The sequence below is a fragment of the Acipenser ruthenus genome, chromosome 12, assembly GCF_902713425.1.
Source record: "Acipenser ruthenus chromosome 12, fAciRut3.2 maternal haplotype, whole genome shotgun sequence".
Lineage (NCBI taxonomy): Eukaryota > Metazoa > Chordata > Actinopteri > Acipenseriformes > Acipenseridae > Acipenser > Acipenser ruthenus.
Window position 1 is genome coordinate 30,898,022 of NC_081200.1, and position 27,454 is coordinate 30,925,475.

Below are 27,454 nucleotides of genomic sequence, written 5' to 3' on the forward strand. Positions count from 1 at the left end.
AAAACCTTTATCTTATTTTCCGTGCGCCAAGAGGACTTTTCTGCCCTTCCTCATTTTTTTGTTTGGTTTGATATTTGTACTCCATAAATCTCATACAGTGCCTACTGCTCTCTGTACTCCTAACTCACCTCACCTCTATACCCCGGTGTACAGGCAGTGCTCATTGCGACCTCATTATCATGATTGCAGCTCATTATTTGTGCGTGTTGACTAATTTGCATTGATCCTAAGCTTACACAGGCCGCAGTGCAAAATAATTAGGCTAGGCAATTTGGATTTTGCAGTACGCCTATCCTTATCCATATGTGTGCTAACTTTATTGTGAAGTATAAGATATCAGATACATCTGTCAAAACCAAAGGCTTGCTACCATGCTGTGAGGCCCAGACTCATAGTCAGGTACCATCATGCGTCAATGCTGGGTCCAGGATCATGGCAGATAGCATCAGTAAGACTGACTCAGTGAACAGCTGTAATGTACAGCAAGAGTTGCGATCCAGCACTCCATTGCTGAAGTCCATGCTGGTGCCACTGGCTTGGAATTGGAATTGGAATGTCCCTCAGCGTGATCTCAATTCCATTTAGAATGCTTGGAACTGTCTACAAGTAGGAACCTATTGTCTGCCCATTCCTACTAAGTCTGGTCAAGCTGCTGTTGGTTAAGGTGGTTCCCTGTACTGGAAGTCATTGCCTAGCTGTAATACATTCTTCACAAGCTTTATCAAAGCAACCACTGTCTAACCTGTTTACTATTTTAAATGTCAACTGAACGTAATGTTTGTTTGAGAATGTTATTACATTTATTTGCAACATATGTTATTATTTTGAATATTTAAAATATTTACTTGCCATCAATAAATGTGGTAAAATGCCTAGGCAAATGTCATAGTTGTGGTAAGTAGGAACATCATGAGTTTGTAAGGGGAGGGGACATTCCCTTTCATGCTCCTATTTCTTTAAGTGGTGAAATTATTTTCATCAATTTGTTATTAAGAAAACCATGATGCCTCAAAATACAAAAACTTACACAGATTAAATGAAACCCAGTTGTTCAAGTACAACCTGAAGGGAACTGTTTTAAGTGAACCTGCTATTTGCTATATACCTTACTACTGATTTCACTTTAAAACACTGGGATACTGGATACTAGGAATGATGCGTCAATTCACAGCCTGCCACCTAGTGGTGCAACATTAGTAGTGTACTGGAAACAAGACAATGGCACCACACAGGCGCCACATTTGGTTTGCAGGTGTTGTACCAGAAGGAGTTCAGTATTTAGTACCACCTGCTTTATGAATATACAGTGCATTGCAAATTGACTTTCGAAGAAGAAGATGGAGATTTTTCATGAGACAGTTTGAGTGGTAGGAAGTGAAATCTCCAAACGGATTATTTATCAATATGCTGCATTGTCTTCTACAATTAGTGGCTGTAATACAGTTAATAGATGGCAGCACAGATAAGAAAAAATGCACAAGGTACTGGAAATATACTGGAATAATTAGTATCATCGAGGTCCCCAATAACGCCCCAATACTGTCTGCGCTGCCCTATACAGTTCTAAATGAACACCCTGAAAAACGGTTATAAAATACTTTTTTTATTGAATTATATTGGCCTTAGAAACCCCAAAACGAGACTGAATCTCAGTTCATATATATTTTTTATTATTCAATAAAATTAGATTTTATATCATGTAAGACAACTATTAATTAATACGCCAAAATTGGACATAACTATTTACAAAAGCATTGTTTTACATTTCTATTAAACTCATTTTGACTGCTTACTTTTATCCTTTACAAGTTTTCACACTAATAATTGTGCTTGGATGTGATACAAAATATGTAGTTTACAACTTCCATAATTCACTTTTATTTTCAATTATATAGTCATCAAAATATTTACAAATAGAAGAGGTATTGTGTCATGTTATTTGGTGTGGTGCTTCAAGCATTTCCATAAGAAACGTGTCTATCGGGGTGTCTCCAATCAACTTGAAGAAGAAGAGGTGCTCTAAACATTTCAACCCAATTGATCGCAGTGCAGGAAGTCGAAGCAGAAGTTTGGCAAACCTATAAAAAAATAGATAAAATCGCTTTCAGAACATCGTACAAATTAAAACAGAAGAAACATGTTTTTAAAGGTTTCAACTGACATTGTCCCATTAAAAAACGGTCCTAAAAACAGGATGTCTTGGTAACAAGGCATAGGATGAAACAAATGATAGTCATCAATGAACGAAGGGGTAGACTGTGTACCTGCCAGGCTGCTCTGGGTATTTCTGTTTCGTATAAGCCTCAAGTGATGCATAAACCTTTTCTCTCAGTCCTTCTACTTCCAGTGGGTTTGATAGGCCTTTCGCATCTGGAGGAATACAGATAGCAACAACAAAAAAAAAAACACTGCTGAAAAATTAACAGCAACATTTTCATATTGTTTAATACCAGAGGGCTGGGAACAGTGTTTTTTGATACACGCCCCGTTTTTCAAGCATGGATGAACATTAATAAAAAAAACAGCTAAAAAAGCTCGCTTTGTAACATTATGTGGTTTTGCTCCTTGCAAACACAATGGATAATGTACTGATTGTGTAGATTTCTCTTAAGACAATCGAGGGACTCCACTTCAAAATCACATTCCACATTCACGATATGTATGGCAAAAGGAAACTTAGAAGTTTATTTTTTATTTCAAATACATTCGTAGCATATTACCTGGATTATAAAGAACAATGGCTCGAAGGCATCCCAGTTCTGTTTTATCCATTTGCATGTCTTTCATTTTAGACACTAATTCTGTGAGAACTCTGAGGAAATAAAATGTATTCTTATGTTAAAAGAGAACAACAAAGAATACGCAGACATCTGTTGAGATCTAATCTAAACTGTTTGAGGTTTAGTATTCTCCAAGCACATAAGGTACTTATCCCATTTGGTTTTTTTTAACCCAATATTGCTGTAGCATACTGACAGAAATATGAAACGCAAAAGCATGTTTACCATTACAGTTAGTAAACTTAGAGGCACTGTAGCTGTACCACATTTCTAGTACAGATGCCTCCTTTACTAATGCCACCCATTCCACACTTAACATTTCAATGTGCCAACCTGCTTTGCTTGTGCATCATAAGAAATACATAAACCCTATGACAAGTTATACACAAGAATAGCATCATTTGTTTTAAAACTTACTAAAATGAATAAGCCAAGCTACTCTGACATTACTCGGAACAATAACTCCACTGCTATATCCTGCAACTTAGTGCCAATGTCATACTTCCGCAATTGTTTTACCCCTCCTTTAATAACACTATGTAACACAATTTTTGTTCCTGGGTAGTAAGTGTTATTTCCTAATTGCTTATGCCTCAAAAGTATAGAAAATGGCTATTATTCCCCACAAACTTTGCTTTTGTGACCAGGACAGTGATATTTTGTAATTTACCTATTTCCAATGAGAAAACGGGCGAATTTGTGTCTTTTCGTTCACATAAAGTCAGAAAAAAAACAACATATGAATCCAAATTAACATGTATTTATACTAAAGTAATACAAAAATGACTACAAAAGATTTAGAAGTGAGTAGTTTTTCGAGATTTACGATTATACTGTAAATCACTTTCACGAATCAGCCCCCAAATGTAATCTCCCATCATATTCTCGTTATACTGTCCTTGGTAGCGGCGTTCAAAGTCCAGTATATCCTGGTGGAAGCGCTCGCCTTGCTCCTCTGAGTACGCTCCCATGTTCTCCTTGAATTTATCAAGATGAGCATCAAGGATATGGACTTTGAGGGACATCCTACAGCCCATTGTACCGTAGTTCTTCACCAGAGTCTCAACCAGCTCCACATAGTTTTCGGCCTTGTGATTGCCCAGGAAGCGCCGAACCACTGCGACAAAGCTGTTCCAAGCCGCTTTCTCCTTACTAGTGAGCTTCTTGGGGAATTCCTTGCACTCCAGGATCTTCTTTATCTGTGGTCCGACGAAGACACCGGCTTTGACCTTTGCCTTAGGGAAGAAGTCTTGAAGGTACTTGAAGGCTGCCGACTCCTTATCTAGAGCTCTGACAAATTGTTTCATAAGGCCCAGTTTGATGTGCAGTGGTGGCATCAACACCTTCCGGGGGTCCACCAGTGGCTCCCACTTGACGTTGTTCCTCCCCACAGAGAACTCGGTCCGCTGTGGCCAGTCCCGCCTGTGGTAGTGCGCCTTGGTGTCCCTGCTGTCCCAAAGGCAAAGATAGCAGGGAAACCCATCAGGAATGCCACCATTTTGAAGTCTCCTATGACCTCCCAGCCGTACTCATCATACTTCAAGGCGTCCAGCAAGGTCTTGATGCTGTTGTAATCCTCTTTGAGGTGCACCGAGTGAGCCAGGGGAAGAGACGGGTACTTGTTACCATTATGGAGCAGCACGGCTTTGAGGCTCCTGGATGAGCTGTCAATGAAGAGGCGCCACTCATTCTGGTTACAGGCGATTCCGATTGCCTCGAACAGACTGGTCACATTGTGGCAGAAGTAGAGCCCATCTTGACGGGTGAAGAATCTGGAAAAAGGTTGGTGACGCTTCCTCTGATCTGCGACTTGCACACTTTCATCCAACAAGTTCCACTGCTTGAGCCTAGACGTCAAAAGCTCGGCATTGGACTTGGTGAGACCAAGATCTCTAATCAAGTCGTTGAGGTCTTTTTGGTTGGGGTAGTATGGGTTTCTCTCCTCAGCTCCACCTCTGAAATTGTCATCTGGATCTACAACGTCTTCCTCGCTCTCTGACTTGCTGCTCTCTTCTAAAGACGGCTGCTCTCTCTCCAGAGGAGTGGGTACGGGGAGCTCATGGCAGTGTGGCACCGGGGCAATGGATGAAGGAAGGTCCGGATACGTGATAGCAGGTGCATTCTTGCCAGTCCGACGTTTGGAAGGGTCCACCATGCAGAAGTAGCAGTTGCTTGAGTGGTCAGTGGGTTCCCGCCAAATTCTTGGGATAGCGAACTTCATGGCTCTCTTTTCCCCTCTGTACCATCCTACAAAAATACATTTATTTCACCCATGACTAATGTGTAAGAGATTCTCGCAACATTTTTCATATATGATATATATTTTCAATAACATTGAAAATTGTAAAACATTTTAAAATTAAAAACTTTTACAATTTAAAAATTTTTAACAAATTTTATAACATAAAATTCCGAGCAACAATTGTCCATCTTACCTTCCAGAGTTTTTTTTGCAGTGCTCGCAGGTGAAATGAGGTGCCCAGGGTTTGTCTTGATCCCCGACAGGCATGCCGAAATATGCCTTGTAGGCCTCACACATCTTAGCAGATGCTTCCACGGAGTACTTTTTCGCTCTTGTCTTGATAAATTGGCCGCAGACATAGCAAAATGCGTCTGCCGGATGCTTGCAGCCTCTTGATGCCATCTCAGAGAAATGCAGATATGTATCCACTTAGGCAGCTGGAACTAAACTGAACTGGTGGGCTTAAGGCCCCTGTATTTATACTACTATTTATATTACTGGAAAGTTCTAGAAAGTTCTAGAAGTTACTCCAAGTTTACTCAGCACTGAATCTATCTGGAATGTTCTGGAAAATAGGTAAATTTCAAAATATCACTGTCCTGGTCACAAAAGCAAAGTTTGTGGGGAATAATAGCCATTTTCTATACTTTTGAGGCATAAGCAATTAGGAAATAACACTTACTACCCAGGAACCAAAAAAAAATAAAGATTTGTACACGGTGTAATAATACTAACAATACTACTATTATTATTTGTTTATTCAGCAGACACCTTTATCCAAGGCGACTTACAGAGTAGGGTGTGTGAACTATGCATCAGCTGCAGAGTCACTTACAACTACGTCTCAACCGAAAGACGGAGCACAAAGAGATTAAGTGACTAGCTCAGGGTCACACAATGAGTCAGTGGCTGAGCCAGGATTTGAACCGGGGACCTCCTGGTTACAAGCTCACACAGCCTCCACACTACTACTACGACTACTGTCAGTTATAAAGCCACACTTGGAAAGTTTCTGCCACTAACCTGTCAAAAATGGATCCAACCCCAGCACTGTGGGCACTGCTTCGATGTACATGCAAACCAGTGGCAAGAAGGATGCCATCTTTCACAGATATTGACCGGTGTGAAAATGAGGCGATAAGCAATTCATTCCAACCTTAAATTAAATCAGGAAATCAGAGATGTTCAAAGAGGCAAATCTATTGTGTTTTTCTGTTTTCCAAAAATGTTTTCACTATGAGGAAAAGCACTGCATTGAAATAAATAAAGTGACACAGATCAGTCTCTAGGAACATTATGAATGACCATACAACGATACAGTAGGTAACATGGATAGTGATCTTTTCAAAACACCTGGGAAGAAATATGCTTCAAAGTGTGCATTTCACGACTATAAACTAAAAAAAAACTGCATTAAAATGTGTCTGCGTGAGCCTACACATACATATATAGATATTTTTGAAGTGTAGTTCAGAGTGTTTGTACCTGCCCTCAGCAGAATGACTTGATCATCCAGAGGCAGCTCTGAGAAGTGAGGGATTCTTTTAGCCCATTCCACCAGAGTGAAGAGCTGTTTGTCTGCTGCTTGGCAAATGTTAGTAACTGGATCATTAAACTGGAAAAGGAGAAGAGAATTGAATATGGAACATGCACAAATAAGGCACATAATGCAGTATAAACACAGTAGTACGGTTTACAATGTATTACACTTTACTTTAAGTGAATGCAATTACACTGTAGTTAGTGTACAGTAGTTACTAGTGTATAAAATGTCAGTAGTGTAAAGATATTCTGTATGTTACCTCTTTCAGCACTCATGTAACATTACAAATGAGAACCCCCAAATGCAGTGCATTTTGAAGACTATATTCCAAACATTTATTAGGTTCAAATTAAATTACAGGACATACAGAATGGTCTGTACTGGCATCGACGTAGATTTCTGTCTTTGGTTCAACTGCAAGTTCTGCATCCAGGATTTTATCCACAGGCATTTCATCATTGTAGCTGCTTGTTGACTCCACCTCATTATCACTCTTTTCTCTGCCTCTTTGCCTTTCCTCCTGTACAGCTGAAAATAGAGTGGACAAATAACATTCAAGAAAACAGCCATTACAGCCTATTATCTTGGACAAATAAATATGAAAATGTTGAAATTACAGCTATGGACAAAAAGTTTTGAATCACCTAAACATCATTAAAATTTTTATATATATATATATATATATATATATATATATATATATATATATATATATATATATATATATATATAATTTTGATATTTTATTTAACATCATGTAATCAAAATAACTACAAATGCAAAAGTCTACCGGAAGTATATGGAAAACTACAAAGTGGTATGTAATTCAATATGTTAACGTAACATTATTCAGCAGGTTTATGAGGAAAAATGAGTTAATTCTATAGTGGGATGCTAAACTTTTGGCCATTGCTCTATTTACAAGCAAACTTGTGCATTTACAATATTTGGACACTAGATGGTGCCAACATTAAGCAAAAATCATTACAGCAAGAATATGAATCGTCTTTATTACCCTCAGTACAGTAAGAGAAGCCAAGTTCCAACTTGAGCAGAATTGTACTTCTTAATGAGATAATAACAAACCGCACCTTCTCTTTTCATTCCCATTGCCAGACACTTCTGATAGCGGCAGTACTGGCAGCGATTGCGCTGTCGCTTGTCAACCATGCAATCCTTGCTGTCCCGACACGTGTATGTAAGGTCTTTCCTGATAGTCCTCTTGAAGAACCCTTTGCATCCTTCACAGCTGTACACGCCGTAGTGCTTCCCTGTAAATATGTGGTTTTTTTAAAGTTTGGTACTGGTGTAACATTTATAATATTTGTCACACACCCTACCTTAATTTCCACCATTAAGGCAATCGACAACGGAAAATATAAATTATTAATTTAAAACCAATACCCTTTTCATATTTAAAATTTGAATTTTTTAAACAGCACATTAATAGACAGTGATATTCCTAGTGAACAAACAGCAATTGTGTTTGTCCTGTTGAAACAAGAAGCTTTAATAATTAAACTGAAACAGCCACATTTGATTAAAATTCCTTTTACTAAAATATTGATCTCTTTATCAGTAGATTGAGTAACAAGGTAAATCAGTTTTATAGCCAAAATGGGAGCAAGTGTTCACCTTTATTTTCTACTTCTATTGTTTGGGTTAAATTTCCTGAGATGCAATATTCTTATTGGTTTAACCCTATTGCCTGCACTCTGAATGATGGCTTCTCCATGTTGCTATGTAAGTTTTGGTTGTCAGTGAATTAGGGTCAGACATCAATATTTAAACTAGGATAATTGACTTAACTACTTTTAAAAGTAACGTCTTAGATTTGAAAGGTACAGTATACAGTAGGCGACTTCAAATCATCTTCATACACACTAATATGCTTTTTTGCTGGCAGTCTGAGTGGCTACATATAAGATGGATTGGTGACTGAGCTCCACTCGCACCCTCCAGGGCCAGGCTGAGCAACACTGCAGAGCACTGAGGGACAGCTTGCATGCCTCTACTGTATGCCCTCTGTGGATAAAGACCAGTCTTCAGCCCCAAATGCAGTTACTTCAGCATCTCACATTCATCTTAACCTTTAGTTAAGTTTACCATGGTGCAGCTGCATGGCATTTTTCAGTTTCTTATCCTATCCATTTATTCTGCTTAACCATGGTATTAACAATGCTTTACCATACTCATATATGCTTAACTATACTTTCATTTTACTACACTTGACTATATTTTGCCATTTGCAATGAAATAACGCAGTAAACTTTAACAAGGGAAAGTAACAAAAGGAAATCCAGATCTGTAAAAACACAACAGATTACCTGAGGACCGATCTCCACAGATCGCACATATGTGTTTGGATAGGGATCCCGGGCTTGTACACGGATAGCTGCTAAGGTTTCCAATTCCAGAAAGTCCTGGAGGGGGCTTGATATCTTCTGTACTGCTCACATTGCTCATTGAGCTCATCTGAAAAACAACTGATATAGTTAGCTTGCTACCAACATTTTACACAATGACCTTACTTTCTTGTGTAGTAGAATAAGATGAAGAATAATATGGTGCGGTAGGAAGAATGAGTTATAAAATGGCAAACTACTGTTGGTTTGAAATACATTTAATAAACACTGGAATGCACTTGTAGAATACAAATCTTTACAGTTTTATTATGCAATTCTCAACAGTGTATTTCCACTACACTGAAACACAGTAATGGAATCTGATGTTTAAAACCAGTCTGCTTTGACAGCTGCAGTTCCACTATCTCTCACCAGAGGTCAGCAGATTCAGAATTCCTTACTGCAGCCCTGTGGGAATCAGCTGGTTTGGCCTGAATCTTTTTATTCAGTTAAAAGAAATAATATGTGAATATATAAGTACTTAATATGGAGTTGGATAGCTAACGGAGGTGACCATAAACAGTCAGTTGTGCCTGCTTCATCACATCTAATTTCTTAAGTAAGAATGGCATCAAAAACCTTAACCCCACAGACTGAGGAAACAAAGGTGTCAAAAATATAGTAAATACACCAGTCTAGACTCCAGTGACTATATTAATGAAGACACGAATAACCCTGAAATAATGACACCATGACTCAAATGGGAGACTACATTATAAATACTGTACATTGTTATATATACGACTGAAACATCCAGTGACTTCCAGCAACAAAATAAACTAATAAAAATAAATAAAAAACACTAATCACTGCAAGAGAATGCATGATTCTCATGTGATCAAATAATACAATAAAATGCTTTTTTTTCACTTTGAAAAATGTTGCAGATAATTCAACCCAGCTTTTTAGAATTTCTTGTTGCTAGGACAACCAAGGTCATCTGCTGATTCACAACGAAACAATGTATAGTCAGATGGACACCAGCCAAATGGGAATTAACATCAGTGTCCAAGATGGTTTTGTGATCATGGTAGAAAGATCCAAGAATATCAACTGTCAACCGGCGGCTGTGAGATGGTGAACTGCGGTTACCCAGTTAAGAAACTATTATTTGTAGTTTACAGTTCCTAAAGTGCGTACTTTTGAGGTTGTAAAAGATCATTTGCCTATTTTGCTCCATGGTCTTGAAATGAATTACAGTCTAAACTTAAGTTGCAGTCTCAAATAACTTTAGTACAATTCAAGAGTAAGCTGCATGATGATCTAATTGAGAGGTTTTTTTTAAGTAGTTGATTACACCTGTCACTAATTGATTGTCACTAACTGATTGTTTATTGTATTGAGTTTGTATTGAGTTTAAAACACACTTGTCTGTGTTTTAAAAGTATTTTATTTTTGTACTGGTATGTTTGTATTGTGATATGTTGTATTGTACTGCTGCTGCCTTTCTTGGCTAGGACTTGAAAAAGAGGTTTTAATCTCAATGTGATTTCCTAGTAAAATAAAGGTTTAGTAATAATATAGACCGCAAACAAGTAAAAGGGCTTTGCGGTGGTTCTGCTTTGCTTTCGAACAGAGTGTTTTTAAATGCCTTCAAAAATTAAGACATTGCTCTTTTCTGTTTTCCAAAGTAATGAAACTGAGCCAAAATTAGAAGATATATTTAGAGCTATGTTCTTCCTGTTAAAAGCAAAGATATGATATTCGGAACAGCAACCTACATTTGGTTCCATTAACTGGCAAGCAACAGATTCCCAAAGGTCAAAGCTGTCACTCTTTATTACTGAGAATACATGCGAGATGCTCTCCTCTGAGCTTACGGCTCAGAATGTCAATTCCTACCATTGAGCAATGGTGATAACACTCCATGAATGAAAAGAGACAGCATGTGGTGATGTTAAAATATCAGTATAAACTGCATGCTTTACAACACAATAATATAAAAACAAAAACACACCATCTTAAACTATTGATGGACGCTCATGTTCAACGTAACAAAAAGCAGACACATACAGCTCTGGCCAAAGGTTTTGCATCATCCTATAGAATTAACTGATTTTGCTTCATATAGTCGAATGAAACCTGCTGAATAATGTTACGTTAACATATTGAATTACATGCTGCGTTGTAGTTTTCCATATACTTAACGAAAAACTGACCAATTCAAAAATTTGAACATGATGTTAAATATTATATATATATATATATATATATATATATATATATATATATATATATATATATAGAGATATTATTTTTTTATTTTATTTTATTATGTCTCAATCCTAAAATTCTAGGCAATGCAAAACCTTTGGACGTAGCTGTACACATCTCTCAGTTACAGAAATCACACATTATTAAGGCAACAGTCATATAAACAGCCTTGAAGCAAAAATAATACAGGCTTGTAAATGTCCCTTAAATAAAAGGGCAAAGCATGTGTCTTTGTTTAACATGTAGGTAACTGCATTATCAAGTCACAGAAATGACAAATTCTAAACTGAGCTTATTGTACAGAAAAATTTCAGTTGAAATGTGGCACCTACCTGTGGACTATTTAATGCCCCATAGTTCATGCCAGGTGTGGATGGTAGTGAGACAGACGGTGACCCTAAGGACGGTGTTATAACTGAATATGGAGAGGCTAATCCATTGATAGGTGATCCTAGTGTGTTCATTGGGGATGTGAAAGACCTTGAATTGTTGCTTGATGTACTGATCACTGATGGATGCCCAACCATGGTATTCATTGCACACTGTGATGGAGGACAGTTCATAGATGTGTGGTTAACCTGCACAGAAGAATCTGAAATCAGAACAGAACATTTGGGTTTCAGTTGACACCAATGTTGCAGTGTTAAACACAGGCAGCAAGACCCAATCAAGTTGTTTATAACCCATGTTATTTCCCAGTTCCCTAATGTTGACACTTTTTTGTTTGGTAATAAAAAAACACTGGTATGCCGAAAATTACTATAAGGATAAACTGCCGATAGTGAAGTGAGGTAAACCATGCTAGTAGATCAAAACATTCTTCAGTATGATATGTAAAGCAATGTCCCATCTCCAGTATTTATTGTTTGTGAACATGAATGACAGCGTGACATTTAGATAAGCAAACACATTTACAGAATCTGTCAATCACGAAGGTAATGTGACATGACATTTGGATTCTGTAATGCCAAATCATCAGGGCTGATCACCACTGCACAAACATTTGCTTCAACGCAAACTGAGAGGTTTTTAAGCTTGTTACACATTGATGCATTTGCCATTAATAATCATGACATAACTACCTTAGGAATAAATATTGAGAACACTATGTAACAGACACACCCAATAATAACCTGTTTAATGTATACACACACACACACACACACACACACACACACACACATTGGTAATAACTGTCTCTCCTTGTGACCAGCTCCCATTAACTATGAAATAATTGGAAAATAAATCCCTGAATTTGTGAACAGAGCTGCTGATCAATAGCAATAGTGATCAGAAAGGCTCCCGATGGTTGCATTAATGTATCTACTGTAGTAAATCTTACAAAAACTGAAAAAGGATACAAGAGCAATATAGTCCTTTTTTTATTATTATTTTTTTTTAGCGCCACGAGTTTCTACTGTATAAACCAAGAGAGACAGAGGCTACACAACGTTACTGCATGCAGGATCTAAAGCCTGCATGTCCAGTTTGAGCGCATTAGCAATTTAAATTGAATAAAATCGATCATGTGCCAAAATAGTTGTCACCAAATCAGACAAGTCCCAGTATCTAAATGTTATGATGTCATTATTCCATTTTGTCTTGTCTCACTCAAAAAACATGCTTTTTATCTCATCAGTACAAGACATTATTCAATTGAAAACCAAAAAAAGCCCTTTATATTTACTCACTATCACAGCCCATCGGAAACATCATGAAGTGATGGCGATTCTCATACATGTTTAGTCTTGTTACAGGTTCTTCTGCCGTTTCTTTTCCATCCATGCTTTTGTGTTTCAGTAGTGATCACATCCCTTAACAGTATCTGTCAGCACAGAGGGGATGGCTGATCAAATAAAGGTATTCTGTTAAAACCAAACACAGGCAGCCCGCCCCTCTGTGATAGGAGCAGAGTCCCTGTCTCTCCAGCGAGGCAGCTGTTCTGAGGGCTTAGCAATGTTGCACTGCGATTGAGCTTAGTGACACAGCCTCTGCTACCATGTGTCACAGCTCTTTGCCACACAAACTCAGACACGCACACACACACACACACACTGCACTCTGGCGACACACAGCAACCTATGACCGTGCAAAGTCTAACGACCAAGCTTCTGTGTTGCACATTACAGAATGCCTTACATTTCTTCTCTTCACTTGCCTACTGGCAGTTATAGGGATTTATTTATTTTTGGGAAGTTGTTTAACAGTTTCAGAGACAACACTGATTTCCAAACAGAAAAATGACCTTTGGCCAGTTGTATCATAACTCAAAGGTCAGACTCCTTCTTATCGCAATCTTTGTGTACCAAGTTCAAAGGCAATCGGCTCAAGTGATCACCAACCCGAGGGTTGCAGAGCACAACTCCGGCAGCTTTAAAAATCGAATGAGCATAGGCACACTGTAGAAATGCACACATGAGGCTCTGTGGTCCAGTGGTTAAAGAACGGAGCTTGTAACTAGGAGGTCCCCGGTTCAAATCCTGGCTCAGCCACTGACTCAAATGTGTGACCCTGAGGAAGTCACTTAACCTCCTTGTGCTCTGTCTTTTGGTGAGACGTTATTGTAAGTGAATCTGCAGCTGATGCATATTTCACACACCCTACTCTGTAAGTCGTCTTGGATAAAGGCATCTGCTAAATAAACAAATAATACTGCTAGCAAAATTAAAACTGAATAATAATCCTTAGATACATTACCATCTGCAGCAGTGACAGAAAATCACAGATGAGTCTTGTGGTGATTTTTTTTTATACATTTTATTCAAGCCTAATCATTTATAATATATAGAACATAATCACCAAATAACCAGCACCATCTTTCCATTGCCATTGCAACAGCCCCTTGAGTGGCATCTCTACCACCCTGTCTTGGATGTGTGGTCAACTCTCGGAAGACGACTTTGTTATGGGACGGAAGCTGGACCCTGAGACAAATGAATTCACCTACTGTAAGCACAACAGCCCCATTGCGTCTATTCTGGCTTTTACAAAAATCCCAGCTTTTGAAATGCAGTCAGTAATAAAAGGTCAATTGTTGTTGATCAATAAAAAATGACTCATGAGTGAATCAGACATACAGGTAAACAGCAGCTTGATGCTGGATATCCATGAAGAAGATTATATTGGCAGAAATGACATTCCCATTTGATCACTGACTGTGAACCAGTAAACACTGTTCTTCACTGCTGCAGAGCAGAAATACTGTATATTATCAATAAACTATTAACCACACATCTCTGAAAATGTCAGACACATTTACAGATATTTCTGCCTGCAGCTTCTATAATTTCTATTTAAAAGGTGTATTCATTGTTTACAGCAAAATGCCCTTTGGGTTATTTTAGGGTGATTCACTGAAAATCTTTTACTTGATTGTCTGTTCACAAGCAGAACTGAGGCAGCTGTATTCATGGTGTGTTCTTATCCAGATCCCAATCTGGGGGATAAACAAGGCAGATCACCGAATAGTAACACTTCAAGAACTAGCACCTGTTCTCAAATTACAAGACACAACATTCCTGTTCAGAAGGGGGATTCTACTTCAACTACAAACATCCTCAGTGTGTGCAAACACCTACTATTGTAGCAACCCAGGGCAACTCCCATCTGCCTGGGCAGGCTCTGAGGAATCACTGCAGATCAGTGCTGCATGCATGACCATCCTATTCACTGGTACACATCCCTACCACTTCCGATGCATGGTCATATGGTGTATCTATAAATAAAATTCCACTTCTTGTTTGTTTTTCTGTGGAACTTACATCTCTATACTGCTTGTGTTTTCCCTCAGTAATCATAGAATACAGTGCTGAACCGTGAAGCCAATATCTGGTCTTTATCACCCAGAAACCAAAAGGTCTCGTAATTAAAATACAGCAGCCATATTAGGTAACATACCAAAGTTATATTTTGTCTATAAGGCTAAAAAAAAAAAATCTGATATGATGTGTTGAAAGATCGTCAAAGGATTTAGAGGGGTACATACTTTGAAAAAATTAAGCTAAATTATTTTGTTGCTATTTTTTCAAGAAATGTATCACTGACATGCCCCCTCACTGGCTGTCTTTCCCTGAATTAACTGTGGACACATATTACCTACAGCAAAAGATACCACTGTCTGTTACATACAGGAACTGCAGCTCAATCTGTTAAAGTTAATTAGCAGTTAACACTTAATGAAATCCAATGGCCGTGAACAATGGAAATATGAATGTTTCAGCTGGTGGACTCACATGAACAAAAGATTTATTGATGTTACAAATTTGTCAAATTATCCTTTTTTTGTTACAAATCAACCCTGTTAAATCACAATGTACCCATGCATGTTTCTAACACGGGAGTCAACTGTTCTCTTTACTGCAATAAATTAGTTTGTCATAGCACTGCTTTACAAGATGTGGGACTAATTCAATAATTGGACAATTCAAACACAAATGCAGTTTTCATTACTGGGTAGTAATTGGCTACATCTGTCTGTAGCTTGATTAAGGGCTTCTGCACATTCTGTAATTAGATTAGTTAATCAGACAGAGGTGTCCACACGGTCAGATAAATCCCCAGAGGTGTTTTTTTAGGCTAGGATAATTGGCAATATGGAAGACCACAGGAGAAACCATGCTTACAGAAGCAGAGATGCATACTCCCAGTCATCATTAAAAATGTTCCATGACTTCCATTTTCCATGCTGTCTCTCCTAACCAGTGAATAAATACAGAGGAAACAAGTATGATCTTAAATTAATAAGACATGGAAGCAAGCCCCTTTGCCTAAAAAAACAGAGTGACCCAACTCTCACTGGTCATGTCTAATGTCACACATCTTTTGGAACAGTTGCATGCAACAACCCTACTTCAATGAAGAAAATACTGTAGCCTCCTTTTCACTGTACTATATTGAGGAGGACAAATGCATAGATTAAGCCAAGTGAGGATCCAGCTGGGCTCTCCGCCATTGATAGCTATAATTACATTCAGAGTACAGATCTGCTGGCATTTATCAGAATGAATCCCTTTGGGGGAAGTTCTTTATCTTGGAATCCTGCCAAACCAGAGCTGTTTCATTGTAAATACTACATTACTGCAAAAGGAACCCATTTATTTACCTCTTAATTACTAACAGGCAAGGAATTGCAGAAACGCTTTTAATTAATTGGCTATTAGGGACCAGAGACATTGAAGTGCTTCTTTGTCTTTTTTGAGGACTCAGAGCAGATGTTACTGTGTAATACAGCCATGATTTCATGCACCTGATTATGTACTGATAGCTGGCAAAGAGTACAAATATGTACAATGCATTATTATTAATTTACCTTCACAGTAACATTTTAGCTTCATTTTAAAATAAACCAGCATTTGGTAAATATTCACATATATGTTTTCTAGGCTGCACAGTGGAAATCTGGAAAAGGTGTTTTTACCTACATCTGGCTATCTGCATGCATCAGCATCTGAATACAATATGAAATCTGTATCTATTGCTACAGAACTGTATACCTTAGCCATGTAAGTTTATTCGAAAATGTATTAAATAACTTTTGATATTCATTTGATAAACTTGTTCCTTGTAACTTTAGGTTTAAATCATTTCAATGTCCTGTGATATCAGTCAAATAAGCCAGATCAGCAATCCAGTCGCTTTCTTCCAAGACAGACGTGTCTCTTCCCTTCTCTTGCAGAAAATGTTTTATTTCTTTTCGCAGTGAAAAGAACCTCTTTAGGACGTTGCCCCGGCTAAGCCATCTCACTTCAGTGTGATAAATCAGGTCACCATAAGTGGCGCGGATATTCTCCAAAAAAGACTGAAATTCACGGTGATTCAAAGATCGCGAACGAATAAAGTTAACTGTGGATACAACAAAATCCATAATTTCTTTAAACTTCAGGTATTTTGCACACAAGACCTCCTGGTGTATTATACAGTGATACTGCTTCATCAGCGCAGCTCGATCCCCGATGTGCTTTTTCAAACACCCTATAAAACCGCTAGTCTTGCCAACCATAGCCGGAGCACCGTCAGTTGTCACCCCCACCAATTTATCCCACTGCAAATTTAAATCTTCAACAGCTTCCTTAAAAGCATTAAAGATGTCAGATCCAGTGGTTCTGCCATGCAGAGAAACTAGAGATGCCAGCTCCTGGTGTACTTCAAATGTTTCTGTCACTCCACGAACGAAAATTAAAAGTTGGGCTTATCAGCGGCATCGTTGCTTTCGTCGAGGAACAGCAGAGGAATACACAATATTTTTTAATTTGCTTTTTAGCTGATCATAGCTATTTCCATACATGTCTGCTATGCGTCTCTGTACAGTCATTCTGGAAAGACGAAACGTTTTTAAAGGAATCGTTATTTTCTTTGCAAACAGCATCACATATTTGCATCAGGAAGTCTTTTACAAACTCCCCATCGGCAAACGGACGTGATGATTTTGCAATTCGCTGCGCGATGTTGAAACTTGCTATTGTAGCAGCTTCAGATTCTTTCTTTTTCCGTTCAAAAACACCTTGCGGCCCCTGTAGTTGTATTTTGAGAGACTCTTTGGCAACTGTGACGCATTCAAGGCAAATGAGGCACGTATGGACACCGGATTTGGATTCAGAAAAAAAAATAAAAATTCTGTCCACTCTGGGTTAAATTTTCTGTGTTCAAGATCAATTTTTCTTTTTTTACTTGTACATGGCTTTGACAGAGACATGTTTTTAGACACTACGGAGGCAGCCTAACGTAATTTTGTGAAAGTATAAAAATATTTTAGCTCGAAAATAATCGCAGAGCAACAACCAGAAATGTGAATCGTTGTCTTCCGTTTAGCATCTAGCTGGCGGCTGTCTCCGAACCTTACGTCATGCTTTCCAAGGTCTACTGTACTATATTACTATTGGCTAATATGACAGAATCCCACCCAAATTGGCTGGGCTTGTGTATATTCCAAGAACTTATAATCTTTAATCACCTCTGTCTGTCAAGTTATACTGTAATTACACATGATACAAGGCATTTTGAGGCGTCTACCACTCACACTCACTGTTAGTAGACTGGGTGTGAGTCACGTGTGGGTTCTCTCTTTTGAACGCTACTTGTTTCCAGTGAGCGGTGGCTGACGTAGAACTTCTGATTTTTTTTTTTGACAGTGTGTATTTTCTTAAAGGCGCGGGCCATTTTTCATTTATAATATCAAAGTCCTTGCGGCCGTATTAAAGCAGTCAGCGGACCGTGTCTGGCCCGCGGGTCGTATGTTGTGCACCCCTGTAAACAACAACACACAGTATGGCAAAACATTACAAATAGAAACAAAATTAATTTAATAAACTTGAATAAAATGTATTTAAAAGAATACAATTACACACTGGAGCATACCGGTATTTAACTGTAAAGAACGAGGGAGCACTGTGTATAAATATATATATATATAGAAAGCAATTTACACTGTCCCAGCTGGTGATCCAAGTGCAGAAAAAAAAAAACATGATATCACATTCCCTTTGATTTAGAATGAGAGTGTTTACCCTGCATTAGTCACATCCATGCTGTTGGTGACAAAGCACAAGGAAAAGAGAAAGCCCTTGAGCTAAAGCAAAGCAAAGAAAGAATTAACTAGGGAACCCAGAAGTAAAAGAGTTCAGTACATACTGAAGATAAGTATCAGGCAGCATGACAAACAGGGGCTTTACACAAGCACAACACAGAACAACCAGTTGGAGAAGAGCACAGAAAGAAACAGGTTCAGGAAACACACATGCAGACTTCTTCCCAGGGATAAAAAGATAGCACAGATACTGTATAAGCAAATAAAACAGAAAGACACTTTTTTTCATTACAAGACCATTTGCAGACCATTTACAATACATAAACGTGATTTGTAAATTGTGACACAATGACCACAGACCCCCTAAATTGCTTTGTACAGTAATGTAGCTTTGATGTAGTGGCACACATTACATGGTATTGTAGTGATCATTTTTAAAACTAGCGTGAGCAACTAACAATATCATAGTGTCAAATTTAATGATCTAAACAGCGGCGATCATCATAAAATATATAAACTTACACGTCCCCACGTGTTGCTAGAACTGTTTAAATAATGTACATGTGATTTTTCAAAATGGCCGCTCTAGCGCACTGGGGTTTGAGATCTGTGCTCTAAATCACTGCAGGAACAGCGATTCAAAAAAATAAAAATGAAACATATCAGCAAGTGCTCTGGCTTTTCTTTTCCATACCACATCATGGTTCGTTATTGCTGTGTTACCTGTCTGACAATGTGGGAAATAACCCTTACACTATCAGTGCACTAGAGCGGCCATTTTGAAAAGAGCTTTGAAACAGACTTTTAAGTTATAAGTGTAAAAAGTTGTCAGGATGTTAACAATGAAAAGAAAAATGACAGGTACGTTATTTAAACAGTTGTAGCAACACGTGGGGTCGTGTAACGCTAGATTTTTAGGAACCCCGCTACTTACTCTTTAAACTGACCATACAAATGAAGGAATTACGATGTCTAAAGGGGAAGAGTACAAGGTAACATTTACATCACATAGAAAATTCTCCCTTGGTCCTTATGACCAGCTTGATATAAAGACTACCACATCATTAAGACCATCTCGGTCAGTCACTTTCAATTTGTAGACCATCTGAAGATCTACTACTTCTGCTCTAAATACTTTTTTTTATTAAAAACCCTTTAAGTACCAAATACAATTTTTTTTTTCAAAGCTGTATTTATGTAATTTGATATATTATATTTAGACTTAACTCCTGCGGTAAATGCGCCAAAAGATTACAAAGTAGCCTGTCTTCAAATGAGGACAATGTCACGTAATGGGTTAAGACCAGAAAGTTAGCTGTAATAAAATGAATCTGCTATAAAAAATTAAAATTAAAATCATAATATGTATATATTTAAAATCCTACCATTATAAATACTAATTACATTTCACACACAGATACTACAGCATAGCTGTATTGTTAAAAGATTTTTTGACCTGAAATGTAGGTTTTTAGCATGTAATGATAACAGGGTACTTACAGTGAATGTATCCTGTAGTTCCATTGAGTTTATCATTAGGAGTTGAGCACTTAGGGTGCCACATGTCAGTATGAACCAACACAAAGGGACAAGTACACTCACTGAGCAGAGTGCCGCAACCAGTGATTGACTTCTACACTGAGTGTGAAGACAGCAGCAGATGGGTAAAAAATATGATTTGCATTAAAACACACTTTACTGTTATACAAGCAACATCATCTGCTGTGTAATTATTTCAACAGTGTTTGATGGATCTGGACCCAGGTCTTATTTATTGAAATTTCGATATTAAATTGGTAAAGCTTGTTCAACGTTGAATTCTCAAAAAATATGAGATATAACTTTATATAGGATATAACTTTATATGGGATAAACGTCGGTAAAACCAATCATTTAGAAATCATCTCTAGTTTGTGTAGTTTTTGTTTACTGTCTGTCTCGTCTCCGTTCCGCTCTGAATGACAAGGGGTCGCTGTCAATCATCTCAGTGGTCCGTTAGTACTGTTGTTTCACTGTCAATGTCATTTCACCCTGTTCTGACAGATCTCGTCATTTCAATTAGAATGTTGGTAACCATGGTTTTGTTGCATGTTGAACATGATAAAGGGGTTTCGCTAAAAGAGACATTTCTCAATGGCATAAAAAGTCTGTGTGTCTTTTTTTTAAGCATAATGGTTTCACCCATACTCGAAAAAAACGGTAAATTCTTTCTAAAATAAATGTCGATATTAATCGTCGATTTGGCAAAAAAAATTTAATCGAACAGTAGCAAGCCTAATTATAACAGTCAACATATTCATTAGGAATGCATTCTTAAAAATAATGTGTGACAACAATGTTAATTACAAAACTCAGAAGGTACTGTACAGCACATGCAAGGACTAGTTATTTGTTAATAGTGCTAGTTAATATTAGCACAAACATTTCTTGACATGTATTCAAAGGCAAAAATCCATGTCCGTGTCTGCCAGAAATGACACAGCTGATAGAAATTAGTTTAACATGTTTTGCCTTGCACCGATGTACCACCTTGCGCAACAGTTTCTAAAATGCCAAGTGAAAAAGGAGCTCTGTTTGATGTGTGGGATTAATAAAACAAACAAAATAGAGGATTAACCAGCTCCTCTTGACCCTTTCTTTGAAAGGTTTTAGACAGCACAAAGTAAACAGTCCAGATTAGGATGCACACACATACTGCAGAGCCCTCTACCTTGAACCCCTGATGGTGCTTCACATTTTGGAAGCTAGTCAGAATCAGTTTAATTTAAACTACTAGATGGCATCCTTTGTTTTGTAGTTAATTCACTTGGGTAAACTAACGCCTTCACTAATCTAACTTCTGAGATTTAAATTTTTTTTTTACTTTAATATAGTGTTAACATATAATGGCTTAGATTACATTGTGCAAATGAACATTCGAATACAGGTCTGAATTTGGAGCTGATATCCGGACATGACAATACCATGGTCATCCCAGCACTAATAGTTAGTAGGTGTGTAAAATTAAGTTTTTTGTTCCTCTTACAGCATAGCTAACAATCTCCCAGTTCCCAGTCTTCACCTCTAACCTGTATGATACAGTGCCTAATCTGTTACAGCAACACAAATACACACAATTGTTCTGGAGAGAATCCAGTCTACATCACTGTTGAATCAGTTCAATGCGCTACAGTAATACGAAGGTGTAATGTGGATGCCAGCACTGACGAAGTGCATTATAACTGCAATCTGAGCTGCCTACTGACCTGTCTTCCTTAAGACCCCTTGCAAAATAGAGCGATTTGAATATCTAAGAGACAACATAGACATTGTGTACCTTTACTAAGAGTGTGTTCATGAAGACTTGAGTTGAGGCAAGAGACAGAAATGCTCTGAGAACAGAATCTCATACACATGCATGCAGTGATAAGGCTGAACTTGAGGAGCACTGGATTCCCCTGGAGACTATACAAAGCACTCCTTCTGCTGTTTGGAGTGTCATCTAATAACCTGAATAGTTTAAATTCATTTTTGCACATGGCATAAACCCTTGTTTTATTAACAAATAAAGCAGTTCCAGGTTATGTGTATTTGTGTCATCACACTGTAAATAACTCTGAACTTCTAGGTGGACGTAATCGCCGAGCGCCCTTCAAAAAAACGGGTTGCCAGGAAACGGACAGAAGAGATCTAAACATAGTGGAATCTCCTAGGGCTGTCCTTGTATTAGTTGGCAAAGAGTCGAAAACCAGATTCTCCTGGGCCATCTGGGGCCACCAGGAGAACTGTCACCTTCTCTCTCTGGACCTTCTCTCTGAAGGCCGGGAGCAACGATATTGGTGGGGATGCGTACAAGAGCGTCCTGGGTCACTCGTGGGCTAGGGCGTTGACGCCTAGTGGACGGCCTAAGCAGTGGAGGGAGAACCATAGGGGGCAGCGAGTCATTTCCACCATGGAGAAGAGATCGACGGGCTTTGCCAAACCGCTCCCAAATGCGCTCCACTGCCTGAGGGTGGAGCCGCCATTCTGACGGGAAGGTGAAAAGTCCGAAAGGATGGCATGTTCTGTTTCACCCATGTCAATAGCTGGAAGGCTATGTGATGTAACCCCGGGACCGAAGTCCTCCCTGGCGGTTGACATACGCTACTACAGACATGTTGTCAGTCTCCCTTGCAGCGCCAGGAGAAAATGCTAGAGAGGAGGTGAACCATTTGCTGTTCCATATACTGGAGCAGCGTGCTTCAAACTAGTTCAGGGAAGGGCGCAGTGTTGGCCAGGCGCATGACTTGCGCTTCAGCCTCGTAGACCTCTGTTACTTTACATTGGCCGTTAGGGCATGCAGGGTCCTTAGGTAAACCCCCTACTGGAGGGGCTTGCACCAGGGCTGCGATGGTCGAGTCCACAAGTGGGAATTCCACCAAGCCCAGCGCCGCCCCGCCTTCTAATGAAGCCAGCGGGGCTGCCCGTTTCACCACACTTGGCACAGAGGCCGCGTGGTTCCAAGAGGACAGTACCTCTTCCAGGAAGTCCTGGAACACCAGGAAGGGCTTAAGGTGGGGCAATGCTGCCTGCGTCCTGAAGCCTGACCAGCACAGTTCGGGCACTGCCACCCAAGGTACCTGTAGTATCGAGCTTGAAAGAGGAAAAAGCCTGGCGTCTGAGGTCGTCTCGGAGCTGGGACCCGTCTCAAAGGTCAGCTCTTGGGTATCTCCTCTCTCCTCATCCTGAGGGAAGGGGCTACCACCCCAGGAGGCCACGATTGATATTGCATCCTGGTCTTCCTCGGCCACCGCCAGGTCCGGTTCTGAAACATCTGCGGGGCAACCACCGGTAAAGGCGGGGTCAGTTCCGGGGTAGGTGTTAGCGGCAGAGCCAGGGCCAGAGCAGGGGGTTGGGCCTGCTGTCTGGCCAAAAACTTCAGGACTTGAGCCATCTGGTCCTTTAGGTCGGAGATGTCCTGTGCCTGTTTTGATTGTCTTGCCCACTTAGCACTCCACGCAGGAGCTCTAGAGCGGCTGCGAGCCTGAGGTGCCGGAGCCTGAGTGCAGGGAATACTCTGCAAGGGGCTCTGGGACAATTGAAGAATGGTGGAGACCGGGGCTCCCAGCGCCGCAGACGGTTCAGTCGAGCCAGCTGGGGAAGCCTCGTCGGTAAACCTGGCGAGTCTGCTGCGTAGCATTCTAGGCTGGAACGCTGTGTATATCTCAGAAAAGGAGGCACCTCCCAAGGCAGAGGAGGCGTGCTGCATGCCCAGGCACCAGACACAGAGTCCTCTGGAGGAAGCTTCCTGCCGCATGATGTGCAGGCATGGAACTTTTGTATATTCACCATCATGGTCGCACTACATGCACGCGGTGTCAGTACCAAGTAAGGCTGCAAAGAAGGGTACATTTTATAACGTTCGAAGGTTCGGAACACATTACTGAAGGAAGGTTCGAACCTTCTATGGTACTCATTTGCATAATTTATTGGTGACGTCACCATAGCTACTTGTTTATATTTGATTGAAAATCCTATTATTTTACAGGTAATCCATATAAATGGAATAAAACATTCACATGTAGTTTATAAATACGTTATATAGAACAGTAATCATATTTTTATAATTTAAATAAAAATAAAAATACACGTTGTTTATTTACACGTAACTGAGCCTGTTTGCCATATATACAAAAAGCTTGCATTGCAGCAGCACCAACTGCAGCAGACAAAGCTTTATTTAACAGTCACCGTTCCACACAGGTTATCAGTCACATTTTACTACTACTAAAAATAGAACACTTGTCAAGTGAACCCATAGATTGGCTATGCCTCCATGATACGAGTCGCTTGCACAGTTTGCATTCAACTTTTTTTTTGGTCGTCTGGGAATTTAACAAAAAAATCCCAAACAGCAGAGGGGTTTCGAGACATTTCTTTCAATACAGCTTACGCCTTACGATATACAATGCTTTGCTGTCGAGATGGCGAATGAAGAAATTAAAGGTTTGTCTCTGGATAACACGAGCTGGAGTGGGGAGGGATGCTCAGTTTTTGAAATAAAAAATATTAGTGTTAGCGTATATTTTGTATGTTTTAAACATATTCTACCGTACACTAGGCATTCAGTACATATTTTACTGAAGCAATACAGCCACTAGAGGTACTGCTTTGGATACTATACCCTGCTCCATACACGGCAGCGGCGTTAGAGTTGCTACGTATAACGATTTGGTAGCGGATTTTAATAACATTTGTTTATATAATATGCATTATACAAATCAAAAAGATCGATATTGCACGTGAGTGACATGTAATGTGTGATTTATAGTATTCACACATTGTCACATTGTACTGTTAACAGGAAGAAAAAGAAAAACACAGTGCGTGAACCCGTCTGACGAACATTCGAAGGTTTAAAACAATCTTCGAATCCCTGGCTAGCGAACGAAACTTCGAACCTTCAGACACAACCCTAGTACCGAGGCATGAGAGAGTGAAAATATCTGTTGCCCAAGCACTGAGGGCGTTCAGAAATGGAGGCGCTGAGGCTCTAAGGTCCCGAGTGTGCTGAAGCACCAAGGGCACCAATTTCCAAATGCGTCTGACGCTGAAGCGTCGAGGCACCGAGGCTCTGTGGTCCCGAGGGTGTCGAAGCACCGAGGGTGTTTAACTAGAGCACCAAGGCGAGGGAGCTGAAGCACCAGGGGTACCAAGGGTATCGAAGGTCTGAGGCCTTGAGGCCCAAGGGGCGCCGAAGCACCAGGGGCACCTAACGCCTGAGCATTAAAGTGTCTAGGCACCGAAGCACTGAGCGTCTAAGCACAGAGGCACCAAGGCTCAGAGGCAACGAGGACGCAGCGCACCGAGGGTACTGGGGACAGGCGCCTAGCCTTAACTGTGTGCAGCCACACAACCTGGGATAGCGCGTAGCATACGCAGGGGTGGATACACAGGCTTGATGGCTGCAGTGGGCAATAGGAGAGCAGTCTTAAAAGTGCACGGTGCTGCACCAGAGTACAGCATGGGCGATAGTCTGGCATTCACCATGTGCAGTCACGCGACCAGGGCAGTGCGTAGCGTACGTCGGAGTGGAGCACAGGCTCAGGAGCTGCGTTAGGCGAGGGCTGCTGCTAGTTTTTTTTTTGAAGGCCCAACGTACCAAGGTGGGCGGGCCAAGACAGCCGGTGAACTCTACTCAACAGCGGGGCAAGGTAGAACCAGGCCCTGGTGGAGGAGGCACACGTTGTCTGAAGTTATTATTTATTTATTTACTTTTTTAACTGCAAGCGCAGTAAAGAGAAAAATTCACACACACACGCACACAACTGTCAGGCTGTGGGGGTAGAGCAGTCACCACACTAGGCAGGTAGACTGAAGAGAGTTTAATTTTTTTTAATTTTTTTTTTTAAGCCAGCACACCGAGCGGACGGGCCAAGACAACCAGCAGAGTCAACTCAACAGCGGGACGCGGCAGAGCCTGACCTTACCGCAGTGTGAAGCAAAACAGTAAGTGAGCTCCGTGGAAGGCGGGACCGAGGACGTCACTCTCTGGAGGAGACTATCGGCAGCTCTCTGATATAAAATGCTCAGTGAATACCAGACCTGTGGCAGGCATATCCCAAAAGTATTGTTGGTGGTCGACTTTGAATTGAAAGGGAACCACTGCTTTGTATCAATTGGTTTGATATCAGGACTCATTGTCAATGACAGCCAGCTATGCATCCAATAAGACTCTTAAGCAGGAAAAGTAACACCAGCAAGGTTCGTGGTATTTATAAATGTAACTTAACATACGAATTCGATGGACTAATTTTTCATTACAAAAAGCTGATTTACTGCAATCAACTGTGGGACACAATAAAGTCTAAACGGCAAGTTTACAGCGACAAGGGTACGGTGGTCCCTTCGTGCATGTTACGTGGTTTTATTTTCAAGAATTAAAACAGGAGCACATGTAAAACACCCATATTAGTGTTAATGTGGCTTTTTACCCTACTATCATAATAGTTCAAACCACATCCACTCCATATGACGACTGCACGACTGAAGAATGCGATAAAATTCACAACATCAAATACTATTTTCAAAAAGGTAAAACATTACTACAAGTCAAAATCCAATTGGAATGCACGCAAAATCAATGGTGAGATGTGTGAATTTCCAAAATGTGAGCTTTCTCCTCAGTTCTGCCTCGTCGCAAATACCAACTATCCCATTCAATTCCATTCCAGACTATAGCGGTTGCAAACAGTTCGCTACGTTGAGACGTGCTAGAAAAAAGCCATAAATTACATAACAGTAATTAAAGTGCCAACCCCTGACCTTGTCTGAGAACGAGAATTGCAATCACCTGACCTAACACTGGCACAAACGTCCTGTCAATAAACAAGACAAGTAATAACTAAACAGAAAACACAGCAATCAGATTTATATCCAGTCTAAAGTCCAATGATGGAATTCGGATTAGCCAATCCTTGCAAGAACTACGAAATACGCCATACAGAATATTCATACACTGCCACCAAAGTGTAAACACGTGCAACAGAATCTATGCCATAAATAATGCTTTGACAAATAAAAGCAACACTTACTGAGATGCAGAAACGATTCATTATTATCCATAGTGTATGAGTTACTGCTGTGTTGTTTTCTTAGTGTGGTAGCCGTCACAGACAGCAGCATCGCCCTCTGAATTCCTCTCGCTGGCCGACTGAACTCTCACTGCTCCAGCACAACTGGCACACCGAGGGGCCTCGCTAAGGGGGTGGCGAGAGATACTCTCAGTTT

General features: G+C 39.8%; 2 protein-coding genes across 5 annotated transcripts; both read right to left on the reverse strand.

The window, feature by feature from the left end:
• Positions 1-1,587: 1,587 nt before the first annotated feature.
• LOC117416644 (retinoic acid receptor RXR-gamma-B-like) lies at positions 1,588-27,454 on the reverse strand. Of its 4 annotated transcripts, none has more exons than XM_034027936.3 (10): positions 27,259-27,454; positions 11,517-11,762; positions 8,893-9,040; positions 7,657-7,836; positions 6,933-7,093; positions 6,508-6,637; positions 6,046-6,178; positions 2,721-2,812; positions 2,265-2,370; positions 1,588-2,078 (listed from the first exon to the last, which is right to left on the reverse strand). In XM_034027936.3, exons 1-10 carry the CDS (start codon positions 27,277-27,279, stop codon positions 1,931-1,933), a joined length of 1,365 nt encoding a protein of 454 aa, XP_033883827.3. In that variant the 5' UTR covers positions 27,280-27,454; the 3' UTR covers positions 1,588-1,930. The 4 variants fall into 4 exon arrangements, with proteins under 4 accessions (XP_033883827.3, XP_033883826.3, XP_033883825.3 ...); XM_034027935.3 differs by having other exon boundaries at positions 11,517-11,776; XM_034027934.3 differs by lacking the exon at positions 27,259-27,454 and adding an exon at positions 12,876-13,304 and having other exon boundaries at positions 11,517-11,776.
• On the reverse strand, positions 2,819-5,653 carry LOC131740095 (uncharacterized). The gene is made up of 2 exons (XM_059034854.1): positions 5,216-5,653; positions 2,819-5,027 (listed from the first exon to the last, which is right to left on the reverse strand). The coding sequence occupies exons 1-2, from the start codon at positions 5,379-5,381 to the stop codon at positions 4,117-4,119; spliced, it is 1,077 nt and encodes a 358-aa protein (XP_058890837.1). The 5' UTR covers positions 5,382-5,653; the 3' UTR covers positions 2,819-4,116.

Bases quoted from the DNA above. Each gene is read 5' to 3' on its own strand.
- LOC131740095 (XM_059034854.1), bottom strand. From the start codon at position 5,381: ATGTCTGCGGCCAATTTATCAAGACAAGAGCGAAAAAGTACTCCGTGG. The intron at 5,028-5,215 runs GTAAGATGGACA...GTATTTTTGTAG, and splicing joins TGCAAAAAAAACTCTGGAAG to GATGGTACAGAGGGGAAAAG.
- LOC117416644 (XM_034027934.3), bottom strand. From the start codon at position 12,969: ATGGATGGAAAAGAAACGGCAGAAGAACCTGTAACAAGACTAAACATG. The intron at 11,777-12,875 runs GTGAGTAAATAT...TTCTGATTTCAG, and splicing joins GTTTCCGATGGGCTGTGATA to ATTCTTCTGTGCAGGTTAAC. The intron at 7,094-7,656 runs GTGCGGTTTGTT...CTCTATTTTCAG, and splicing joins AATGGGAATGAAAAGAGAAG to CTGTACAGGAGGAAAGGCAA.